The sequence below is a fragment of the Acanthisitta chloris genome, unplaced genomic scaffold, assembly GCF_000695815.1.
Source record: "Acanthisitta chloris isolate BGI_N310 unplaced genomic scaffold, ASM69581v1 scaffold1977, whole genome shotgun sequence".
Lineage (NCBI taxonomy): Eukaryota > Metazoa > Chordata > Aves > Passeriformes > Acanthisittidae > Acanthisitta > Acanthisitta chloris.
Window position 1 is genome coordinate 13,375 of NW_008682978.1, and position 11,969 is coordinate 25,343.

Genomic DNA, 11,969 nt, shown 5'->3' on the forward strand with positions numbered 1-11,969 from the left:
AACAGGCCGCACAGCCCCTCCATCCGGATCCCACCGGGCAGCACCAGCCCTCATCCCACTGCTGGAGCCTGTCCCTCCCCACACAGCATCCAGCTGGTTGCCCCACACCTGCCCCAAGCTGCTGGGACTGCGGTAAGTGCAGCTGTTGGGGGGTTAGCACAGTGCAGGGATGTGCTGGGGCTGCCTCAGCTGGCGGGCGCACCAGGGCTGCAGGACAGGAGCAGAGTCCTTCTCCCTTCCCAGTTCAGCAAAAATCACAAAGACCCAGGCCCCGGCCTGGAGCATCCCCAGAGCTGGGGAGGGGGCAAGGGACAGGAGCTGGGTCACTCACTGCAGTTCATTTCATCCGAGGCATCCTCGCAGTCGATGAACTGGTTGCAGCGGCTGGGGGTGATGAACTGGTGGCAGCGGCTGGAGTTGCCGATGCAGCTCCCGTCTCGGCAGCGGAGCGGAACTCGGGCGCAGCTGGTTTCTGCGAGGAGGAAGAAGCCCCCAGAGCAGATGAGGCTGGGCACGGGGGATCCTGCAGGCACCCACTCCACGGTCCACACTGGGCACCCACACATTCTCACTGTCCACACAGCTCCGGGCTGCCTGATCCTGTGTTCCCAGCTCTGATCCCCTTCCAGATGAGGCTCAGTCCCTCCCGGCTCATACCCTGCCTGGCAGCCTGAGACCTTCTCCCTGGCACTGTCAGGCCTGGACAGGACTCTGGGAAGCTCCTGACCATCCCTGTGGGTTTGGAACTGAGCAAACAGGTCCTGCAGCTCTGCAGAGATGCTGCCCTTGGGGATGCCTGGGAGCTATGGGTGCTGTGGGAGCCATGAGGAACAGTGACACTGCACCCCGTGCCCCTCCTGGGTGTCACACCTCCCTTCTTGGAAAGCTCTGCGTGCTGCATGCCCATGCCCAGGAGTTTTTCCTCCCAGCTGTCACTCCGTGAGCTTTACACAGCTGCAGGAGCTTGACCTTGACTCTCTGTTAAGCCCTGGCTCTGCTCTGCTCCTGTCAAGCTGACGGCAACTCCCTCCCGAAGCTGCTGTCCCTGTCCCAGGCAGCTGACGGAGCCCTGGCAAGGGCTGGCCAGCCGCCAGGCAAACACTTACTGTTACAGGGCACTTCGTCCGAGTTGTCCCCGCAGTCGTCCACGCCGTTGCACCAGTAACGGCTGGCGACGCAGCGCCCGTTCATACAGTGCAGGTATCCCTTCTTGCACTTGCGGCTGCCTGCCAGGGGGGAAGAGGAGGAAGAGGAGGAGGAGGTGAATACAAGGGAGGGTGGGCACTCTCAGGTGTCTCAGATCCTCAGGGACCATTCAGCAGGGCAAGAAACTACAGAGCAGGATTAGGGAACCCACTCCCCCACGCTGGGCTGGCCCACGGGCGAGGGCTGCGGTTTGAGGGTGCCGCAGACCCCGCTGGCTCAGTTCGAGATGTGCTACTCTCCAGCCTGTCCCCCAACACTGGAAAAGGTCTGAAGACCTTACAGCCTGGCTGGGTGCACCTCTGGGAGGGCAGGAGGGACTGTGAGCATCTGAGTGATGTGAGGACACCCTAAAGTCCAGGTTCCCTTCGCCAAGCAAAGGATGCCCCATCCCTGGAAGTGTTGGACAGGGCTTGGAGCAACCTGGTCTAGTGGAAGGTGTCCCTGCCCATGGCAGAAGTGTTATGAGATGATTTTTAGGGTCCCTTTGAACCCAAACCATTCATGATTCTCTGAGCAGAGCCGACAGCTCAAGCAGGGTGTCTGAGGGTGCTGGGGTGCATGCGTGGGTGAGCAAGGCAGCAAGAGGAGGAACCTTACTGCAGTAGGACTGCTTCTCATCTGACTTGTCCTTGCAGTGCACCACGCCATCGCAGGTCCGGCTGAAGTCAATGCAGTCGCCATTCCCACACTCAAACTCGTGCACGTTGCAGGTGGAATTCAGGGCTGGGGAGGACACGGGAATGTCAGCTCTGCCGGGCTGAGACTGGCCTCTCCTCCTCCCCTTCTCACCCCCTCACCTTTGCAGGTGAAATCCTCCTGCAGGACCCTCTCCCCGCGGCAGGAGCAGTTGACGTGTCCCTTGGGGGTGAGCAGGCACAAGTCCTGGCAGCCACCATTGTTCACCCGGCACGGGGACAGCTCACCTAGGACGGAAGGACAGTGGTCACACCACAGACAGACCCAGCAGTCCCTGTCCCTTCTCATCCTGCTGGGGAGAGGAGAGTTGGGGTCCCTCCCCAGCTATTCAGATGGGGCTATGGTGGGTGCAGGGGGTCGGAGACATGCAGTCTCCCCAGATTTTGCAAGAAGGATGCCCTGAGAAGAGCAGAAACAGAGCAAATCCTCTCTGTTTTCAGTCTGTACAGGGTTTGGACACAGGCAACCCTACTGTGAGGGTCCCAAAGGCATGGAGACAGGCCAGGAAGGATGGTGGGAGGGATCCCAAAGGGCGAGGAAGGACAGCAGGATGGATTCCCCTGCCCCTGGCCTGCAGACAGCGTGAGGCACAGGGGGTGAGGAGGCTGCGGTGACAGGCAGAAGTTCCTTACAGCTGTCGGTGTCGTTGGCCACAGCAATGATGCCCATGGGCTGTTGGGGGATGTCCACACGCAGCAGCTTCATGTCGGTGCCCACGTACTTGTTGGCGCGTTGCACGGCCCTGCGCACCCAGTCTGTCCAGAAGATGTAGTCACCATACACAGCCAGGCCAAAGGGGTGCACAGGCTCCGATTTCAGGATCACCTGCCAGACACAGAATCAGGAAAAGAGTTGGGTTGGAAGGGACCTTAAAGCTCATCTGGTTCCCACCCTCCTGACATAGGCAGAGACACCTTCCACTAGCACAGGATGCTCCAAGCCCTGTCCAAACTGGCCGTGAACACTTCACAGAATCACTGAGGCTGGAAAAGACCTCCAAGACAATCAAGTCCAACCTGTGACTGATTACTACCTTGTCAACTAGACCAGAGCACCACGTGCCACATCCACTTGTTTCTTGAATGCTCCCAGGCATGGTGATACCACCACCTCCCTGGGCAGCCCCTTCCAATGCCTGACCACCCTTTCCATGAACAAATTCCTTCTGATAACCAATCTGAACCACCCCTGGTGCCGTGTGAGGCTATGTCCTCACTTCCCAGGGACATGCGCAAACTGCGAGCAGGAGGAACCCACTGTGGGATGCAGCCCCACAGCTTCACAGAGTGTGTCTGCCCCCCGGGGATGCCTCTCCCCCCTCAGCCCCAGGAACAGCTCTGCTTCCCTCTGGTCACGCTCCAGCCCCGATTTGGACACTCTCCTCCCTGCCTCACTGCCAGGGCCTGTGCTGGACTCACGTGGCGGTGGGAGCCATCGTATTCGCAGCGCTCGATCTTGTCCAGCGTGGCATCGGAGAAGTAAATCTTCTCAGCCTTGTGGTCAATGGCCAAGCCGTTGGGCGTCCGTATGTCCTGGTCAATGATGATGAGGACATTGGCACCAGAGAGGGTGGCTCGCATGATGCTGGGGTGCTGTTCGTTCCAGTTGGTCCAGAACATCAGGCTGGAAGGAGAGAGACACATGAAGCCTTTACAGCCCCAGCTTGGCTATGTCCAGGGTGGCTCAGCCCACCCTTCCACGGCTAGGGGCTTCCAAGGCCTGAGGGATGGATAGGACATCATTCCCACACAAAAGGGGGTGGGAGGGGGATGAACGAGACCACTGCAGCCAGCTGGGAAAAGCGGCACCCTACAGATGGGGATAGGACAGGGGTGTCTGTTGTTGCTTTGGGATGCTGAAGGATGCACGGCGAGGGGGACACAGGGCCATTCCTCCTGGGACTCCAATCGTCTCTGTGCTGGCAACCAGTGCTTCCTCCCCGGTGGAGCAGTGTCCACTGGGACCATATGGATCTCTGGAGGGGCTGGACAGACCCCTGATGGCCACTCACTTCTGGCACTCGTCCAGCACAAAGGCCCGGGGGTGATCATCTCCTGACATGGTGATCACCGTCTCCCTCTCGAAAGCCCCGAGGCGGCTCTGGTCCACGGTGTGTCGGGTGATGGTGGAGGTGGTGTAGCCCTTCAATTACAGCTTGTCCCAGCCGCGGTGGTACGCCAGCCCCTCCACCGAGCCCACATCTGCAGGGAGGGACAGGCAAGGGTCATATCCAGCCCAGGCCCCTGCAAGGCTGCTGGCTCACCGCACACGGCCAGTGCTGACACTGGGACGTTAAAGTTATTGCTTTTAATTACAGCCCCAAACACCCTCAGAGGCTGTTGGGTAACACTGCACCAATGCAGGGGCTCAGATGGGCTGGGGTCTGTGCTCGGGGTGAGACATCAGAGACTGGGGAGGTCCCCTGAGCAAAGCTCTGCTACAATGACCCTTCCTTGCAGGAAGGCTGAGGGATGGACAATCTATGATGCACTAAGGACTTAAAGTTGATTTCAAGCTCTGTGCCAGCCAGACCTTGCTCTGTGTCCCCTGACCCCACAGCAGCAGCAGGAAGGGGAGGGTCCCCAAGGGCACAAAGTGACATGGCAAAGCCTCATGAGGACCAGGGAGCCCTTCCCAGCCAGGAACTTGAACCGTGCACCCATCCTTCCCCCCTCATTAACACTCAGCAAAGAGTTTAATGAAGCGGCTGTGGGAGCTGGGCCATGCTCAGGGATAAAGCCACCGCAAGCACTGTGAATATGCTCATTAGCAGCATGTCCATGGCCCTGGCTGGGGGAGCTCCTGCAGCAGCAGCCATTGCTCTTTCAAGCTGCTGCAGGTGCCAGTAAAACCCAACCAAGTGCAAGGTGAGGGCTGGAGGTGAAGGCAAAGCCAGGCATGGAGAGGGTCAGGGCTCAGGACGCCTAGGAAGGCGAATGCGAACATGGAACCAAACCCGAGTTTGCTGCAGTGACTTTCTAGAGTGATGCGTGCCTGAGACTCGTGACACACTCCCTTGTGCCAGAATGAGCTCTGCAGACAGCTCCCAATGCCTATGTCCACTTCCAGAGGCTCCTCAGAAAGCTCACAGCTGAGCCTGTACCCACTGCCACTCCAAACCACCCAAACACATTAACCAAGGACCAGAATTCCTCGGGTGAGGAGGGAGGGAGCACAGGAGGAGGTGAGGGAGGACAGAAAGAGGGGTCTGAGAGCAGACACAGACGGAGAGCCCCGTGACACTCACTCTCCACAATGGTCTTGCGCCCCGTGCCGTCATCATTGATCTGCTGGATGTTGCCGAAGTGGATGTCGCTGTAGAAGATGCGGTTGCTGCCCTTGGAGCCATAGCGGTAGTCAAAGGCCAAGGCAATGACATTCTTCATGTGCTCTGCATCCTCAAAGGGCTTGATGGGCGCGTTGAGGTTGTTCTCATCCGAGAGGTGAATACTCTTGAGGATGGTGCGCTCCGAGTACAGCAGGTAGCCATCGTAGTCCCGGCAGCTCACCCCGTCGTCCGACAGCATCCCGTGGGCACAGGCGCACGTCCTCTGCCCACCGCCACGGAACAGGCAGAGCTGCTGGCAGCCCCCGTTGTTCTGGGCACAGATGTTGGTGCCTGGAGGGGAAAGGGGGGATTGGGTGAGGGACTGGGCAGGATGTACCTGCTCAGCCGCATTCACCTCTCACCACTCCCAGAGAAGGGAATGGGCTCAGTGCATGGTGGAACACAGCTCTGATGAGGACACAGCGACCCATTTGTTTCCCTCCCCCTCCCCACATGAGGAGCTGACCTCCACCCTGCACGAGGGGCTGCTCCCCACGCCCAGACCCACCCTTCTGCCGGGCTCGGTTGAAGACTTTGATGTCTTTGAGCTGCACACCAATCCCGGTCCGCAGGGACACTGACTCAGTGGCATTGTCCTTGTTGCCTCTTTTGATGGAGCCATTGGCATGAGTCCTGAGGAAGGACAGGGTCACTGACTGGCCAGTATGGGACCCTGCTCCACCTTCCCACAGCACCCACCAGCTCCACCCACCCTCCACACAGCTGATGCATGGACATCCCTGGCCACCTTGGCATCGCACCTATCACTCCAGTAGATGTACTCCTCGAAGACCGACACAGAGAACATGTCCATGTTGTTGCTGGACAGGACAACCTCCCGGTTCTCTCCCGTCTCCAGGTCGATCCGTTCAATCTTGTCTGTCCGAGCATCACACCAGTACAGCTTCCCATCCTGTGGTGATGAGAGAGCATCCCAGTCAGCACTAGGACGGCGCTACAGCATCCTCCACGCCTCCAGCAGGATGTCCCAGGGTTCAGGAGATGACTCTCCCAAGGTTCCAGGGCCCTGTACCTCGTAGTCCACAGAAATCCCGTTGGGCCAACTGATGCTGACATTCACCAGCACCATCCGCTCGGTCCCGTCCAGGCGTGAGCGCTCGATGCGGGGGTACTGCCCCCACTCTGTCCAGAACAGGTACCTGAGGGGGCAGCAGGGACGTCACCATGGGGCTGGCCAGGAGCAGTATCCTGGGGCCTTTTTCCATTGGACCAGAGGACAAACACCTCCCCCTCATCCCTCCACACCAGGGAGGCTCAGTCCAGACTCTTGCCGGCTTGCAGACCCTGTATCACATCCCCTGCATCTCCATCCCTCCCCAGATCCAAACACCTTTCCTTCTCCCTGGGACTCTGACCCAAGCTGGACCCAGTCTGTGGAGGCTCCACTTGAATTTTTTGAGGTACTAGTACACACCAAGTCCTGGGGGCTCCCTAGAAGCTCAGCCCATGGGCAAAAGGAGGGTTAAACTCAGGGCTTGGACCGCTTGGTGTGGCAGAAGACCTGTGAGTCCTTCCCCGCCGCATGCAGTGCCTCACCCCTTCTCTGGATGGACTGTGATGGCCCGTGGCTTGTCCAGTCCCTGTGAGATGACCACGTAGCGGAAAGACCCGTTCAGCCTGGCCACCTCGATGACATCAAAGCCCTGGTCTGTCCAGTAGATGTTTCCTGCAAGAGGGGACAGTGAACTCTCACATGAGCCCTGAGAACCCCCCACCCTGTCCCCCACTCCAGAGCCTCATCCCACCAGCGATCCAGTCCACGGCGATGCCCTCCACGCGGCCAATGCCGTTGGTGACCACGTCCTCGCGCCACGTCTGGTCCCGCTTGGCCCGGCTGATGGTGCTCAGGCCCATATCCACCCAGTAAATTGTGTCGTTCTCTGAGACGGATGAGGAGGCAGGAGGGGGTGTGTCAGTGACCACCCCCAGGTCACCCCAGGAGTGGCACAGACCCACACCTCAGGGCTCTGACACCCTCCCTTGCTGAGCGCTGCCAAGGGCGTATGTTCCAGGGCAGAGTGCTGTGAAAGCAGGGTCTGGAGCTGGCCCCCCTCAAGCTCACCCTCCTCAACCTCTCCAGCCCTGTCTTGTTCCCAGCCCTGTGTCACCTGCGTGGAAGTCGATCCCCACAGCCAAGGAGGTCCCTGACACCGGCACAAGAGCATCTGACTTGTCGTTGGGGTCCAGGGGGATGCCTCGGATTCCCTCGTGGACCGAATACAGGAGGAAGGAGCCAACACCTGTGACACAGGTGGCAGTCAGGCATATCCCATAAACCACAGGCTGTCCCTCCGCCATGGAAAACTGCGACAGCTGCTCTATGGAGGAGCAGAAGCCTGGCAGAGTTCTACAGGCCTGTCCCAGACCTCCCTGGGGGCTGCAACACCCAGTGCAGCCCATTTCGGGGTCCTGCCCCGCTCCAGGACACAGGGGAGGACAAGCGAGGCCCCTTCCCACCACTCCCACCTCATGCTGGCAAAGGCTCTGCAGCGCATCTGGGTCAGGGCAGCATTTGTTATTCAGTCCCTGCCCTGACCCAGATGGTGCAGAGCTCTGCCAGCCCCCGCCAAACAGCCGGAACACTGTGCACACAAACAGCCTTTGAGAGGCCCCGGCGGTGCCCGGGGAGATGGTGGCAAATGCAGCAGGAACGGAAGATCTGCAGAGTGAGCACTGTGCTGGCCACCCAGCTCTGCTCCTAGTGACCCAAACCCACTGGCCACAGTGAAGGTCCCACCTCTCCTTGGGGTCACTCTGCTGTGAGTAGGGCAGTGGGGAGGAGCCCACACACAGCCAGGGAGAGGGATCACCAGACACAGTGACCATGGGCATAGCCAGGGTGGCAGCACGGTCTCCCTGCTGCGAGGGTTGGTTTGGGGATGAGACAGGGACACACTCACCTTCGCAGGATTGCTGCCCGCTCTTGAGGCTGTAGCCGGCGGTGCACATGCAGGAGCGGGAGGTCTCAGAGGTGGGGAGGCAGAGCTGCGAGCAGTCTCCGTTGTTCTGGCTGCAGGGGTTGGTCCCAGCTGTGGTGGAGAAGGGGGTGAGGGGCTGCAGGGGTCCAGGGCACCCCCACTGGGGCTGGGGCAGCCACATGACGGGGGTGTCCTGTGCCGACAGCACGGACGTGGCACGGGGGTAAGGCCAGGCTAAGGCTAGCTATCGGGGATGGGGCCACCTGGCCACTACAGAGTGGCCAGGCTGGCCAGCCCTGTGGCGTCTCACCTTGCTGGATGCTCTCATCGTACACCTTCATGTGCATCACCAACGTGGTGCTGTTGCGCAGCACTGTCACCTCCGTCCCATCTTTCTTATTGCAGGTGCCCATCCTCTCGGAGGCCTGGTCAGCCCACCACAGCTTGTCCCCTGGGAAGAGAAGGCAGAAGCATGTGGCAGCATGCCCGCCCCAGAAAAAGTGGGAGAGGTAGGCATGAGAGTTTGGGAAGGGCCAGGAGACAGGGAGAGGTGTCCTCCTTTGCCAGCTCTTACCCATGATGGCCAGGGCGGTTGCCTTGCTCAGCTGGCTCCTCACAGACTCAATCACCTCCAGGTTGCTGCCATCCAGGTCACACCTGTTGATGGTGCCGTTGCCAGAGCTGATCCAGTACAGTTTGCTCTCTGGGTAGTCAATGGCCAGGCCTGGGAAGGATGGGAACATCAGCACTGTGCTGGCACACAGGGACTGTCACTGGACGGGCGGTGGGATGGGACCAGCGGGGCGATGGGGGATGAAGGCAGTGGGAAGATGAGGTCAGGGTGACCCAGCACAGGACAGCTGTCACCTCCCCCAGGAGCCAGAGTGGGGACTTAAGGCTCTTCAGGACACCAAGGCAAAATAGGAGTGTCCCGGAGGACATGGGAGTTCCATACCAACAGGTCCCTTCTGGTTGGTGAAGAGGAGTGTGCGGTTGCTGCCATCCATGTTGGCCACACTGATGTTGTCCCCGTCTGTCCAGTACAGCTTCCTGCACGGTGAGGAGATGACAGATGAGGGGACACCACACCAGCACCCTTTTGCCCCCCTCGCCGCACTCAGGGCCCAGCCTGGACAGCCCCACCCCATGCCCCTGGTGTGGAACCCCAGAGGGGATTTGGGTTTGTCCAGCCAAGCCCCGTGCACACCTGGACCAGCACACACTGGTGGGTGCACACTTATCCACAGCCTGTTCCCTGCACATGCACACATGTGTCCAGACACACAATACTCCTCCCATCTCCTCTCACACACCTCCTACACGTGCTGACACACAGGGAGAGCAACCTGTTCTCTCCTCCATCACACATGTGCACTGTCACACACACACACACGTGCCTGCGCATGCACACCTCCTCCTTGGGTGCTCCCGGCCTGACCTCAACCCACCAGACTCACCCCCGGAGCGGGTGAACCACCAGGCAGTGGGGTTTGTCCAGGCCCTGGATCACTGCATTCTTGAAAGAGCCGTCCAGCCGGGCCACATTGATCTGCTTCTTGTTGGTGTCATAGCTGGTCCAGAAAAGGTTTCTGGAAACCCAATCCACGGAGAGGCCGTGAGCGTTGGGCAGGTCTGCAAGGGAACAGAGACAGGAACTCATCAGCTGTGAGGATGGGGCTGTGATGATGCCCAGATGAAGATGAAGGGCTGGTCTCATGGAGCTGAAGGTTCTGGAGGGCTGGAGGCCACAGCTCTGGGGTTGCTGCTCCCCCACACCCACCTGCGGAGACAACGGTTTCCACGCCGGTGCCGTTGATAAAGGCTCTCTTGATGGTCTGGGTGCGGACGTCTGACCAGTAAATGCGCTGCTCCAGTGCATCGTAGTCCACCACTGTGACATTGTCAATGTCTGGCACAGTGAAGGAGATGATGTAGTTGTAGTAGGGGTTGTCAATGTCCACGCCCCGGATCTCCATCTGCCGTGCGTACAGCAGGAACTTCTTGAACTCTGGGAGAAGGAGAAGAATGGCAGCAGGGAGACCTTGGCTCTGGGGCAGCCGCTCGACCCTCCTGCCTGGGCTGCCCAGGTAGATCCCTACCATAGCAGGTTGTATTGTCCTTGTCCAGCTTCATGAGGTGGGGGCAGGCACAGGACAAGGTGCGGTTGTAGTTGATGAGGCAGAGGTGGGAACACGGCCCTTTGCCGCCATTGGCTTCACAGGGATTAGGAGCTGCAAAGGGGACAAGAGTCAGTAACATCCCTGTCCCTTGGGACACCCACTCGCGCGGCCCACGAGAGCTGCAGAACCCCCAGCCCCTGCCTGTCCCATCGAGGAGCTTGAACCATCATCTTCATCACACAGGGGAGTGTGAAGGGGCAATCACGGGGATGGGAGCAGGGTCCACCCCCTGTTCCAAGTGGGTATGAGTGCAGACTGAGTGCCAGCACCACCCTTCCCTGTGCTCCCCCTGACCCATCCCACTGCTTCCACTCCCCCAGGCTCACCCAGGGGCTGCCGGGACGGGTGATACACCTGCAGGTCAAAGGGCTGTGTATTGGTCCTCTGCACCACCGTCACGTTGTGCCCTGTCCACTTGTTGGCCTTGGCCAGTGTGTTGGTGCGCCAGTCGGTCCAGTACACCTCCCCACCATACAGGGTGACAGCAAAGGGATGTGACAGGTACTCATGTCCCCGCAGCACCTCGATGTGCCCTGTCCCATCATACAGGGCTGAGTAGATGGCATCTGACCTGCACCCAGCAGAGACAAGGGTGAGACTGGGCAGGTGGCACCACGGGATCTTTAACCCAACAGCAGCAACCCACACGGTCTAAGCAGCCGTGGGGGACAGCTGATGATTTACACCAGGGATCCGCACAGGAGAAAACCCAGGGCAAGGGCTGAAATGTGTTGGAGACCCCACAGTGCAAAGGCTTCTCACTCCCAGCCCAGCACAACACTGGAGCGAGGAGAAGGTAGGGGTTGTAGGAGACAGAAGATTAAACAGGTGTTCTGGCCATACCTGGCATCGATCCAGAGGATTCGCTTCTCCAGGTAGTCAACAGTGAGCCCGTTGGGCCACCCTCCCGAGCCCGTCTCCTTGTGGATGGTGCGTCGGCCTTCGCCGCTCATGGAGGCAGCCTCGATGCGGGGCAGGCTGGCATCCCAGTCCGTCCAGAACAGGATCCTGTCACAGGAGGTACAGCGAGGGGAAAAGTCAGCACAGGAGCCTGTGGCCTCGCTCCCCCCAAGATCCCACAGGTGCCAGGGTGTCCTGGTGAGCTCTGTCTCACCCATAGCGAGGGTCCAGGGCAATGGCGCGGGGGTGCTCTATGTCCCCAGCCAGCAGTGTGGTTCGCATGGTGCCATCCAGTTTGGCCACCTCGATCTGGTCCAGGTTGCTCTCCACCCAGTAGATGTTGCCAGCAATCCAGTCCACAGCCAGTCCCTCAGGTGTGGCCAGCCCATACTGTATCACCACCTCGAAGCTGGTCAGAGCTGTGGGCCACAGCGTCAGGGCTCAGGCTGGTGCCCCTTCCCCACCACTACCATCTCCATATCCTCAACAGCTCCACACAGTTTAACTGGGGTCAATGGTGCAGGGACACATCCTCCCCAAACGGGACCTGAACCCCAAAGGGCTCAGCCCCCCACTCAAGGTCCCAGTACTGGGCTCTTGCTGCCAGGGCATCACTGATGGGGAAGGGGTGGGCCGAGCTCTGTGCCCAGCTGCTGGGCTGCAATTACCATCAAGGCAGGGCTGGGAATGCTAATTAACTCCTGCATAATGAGAGCCAAA

At 59.7% G+C, this 11,969-nt stretch overlaps 1 protein-coding gene across 1 annotated transcript in view; it reads right to left on the reverse strand.

Annotated features, from left to right (window-relative positions):
* Nucleotides 1–11,969, reverse strand: part of LOC103806046 (low-density lipoprotein receptor-related protein 1-like) — a gene marked incomplete at both ends in the record, with an annotated part of 53,887 nt that overhangs the window by 13,271 nt on the left and 28,647 nt on the right. Inside the window, 24 exon segments of the mRNA XM_009078717.1 lie at nt 332–472; nt 1,107–1,226; nt 1,804–1,929; nt 2,004–2,129; nt 2,535–2,727; nt 3,321–3,525; nt 3,914–4,103; nt 5,150–5,521; nt 5,739–5,863; nt 5,992–6,143; nt 6,264–6,390; nt 6,788–6,917; nt 6,997–7,131; nt 7,360–7,491; nt 8,152–8,280; nt 8,480–8,620; nt 8,744–8,893; nt 9,125–9,219; nt 9,627–9,801; nt 9,950–10,177; nt 10,269–10,400; nt 10,676–10,920; nt 11,193–11,357; nt 11,464–11,668. Of these exon segments, the coding sequence (XP_009076965.1) occupies nt 332–472; nt 1,107–1,226; nt 1,804–1,929; nt 2,004–2,129; nt 2,535–2,727; nt 3,321–3,525; nt 3,914–4,103; nt 5,150–5,521; nt 5,739–5,863; nt 5,992–6,143; nt 6,264–6,390; nt 6,788–6,917; nt 6,997–7,131; nt 7,360–7,491; nt 8,152–8,280; nt 8,480–8,620; nt 8,744–8,893; nt 9,125–9,219; nt 9,627–9,801; nt 9,950–10,177; nt 10,269–10,400; nt 10,676–10,920; nt 11,193–11,357; nt 11,464–11,668 (3,939 nt within the window).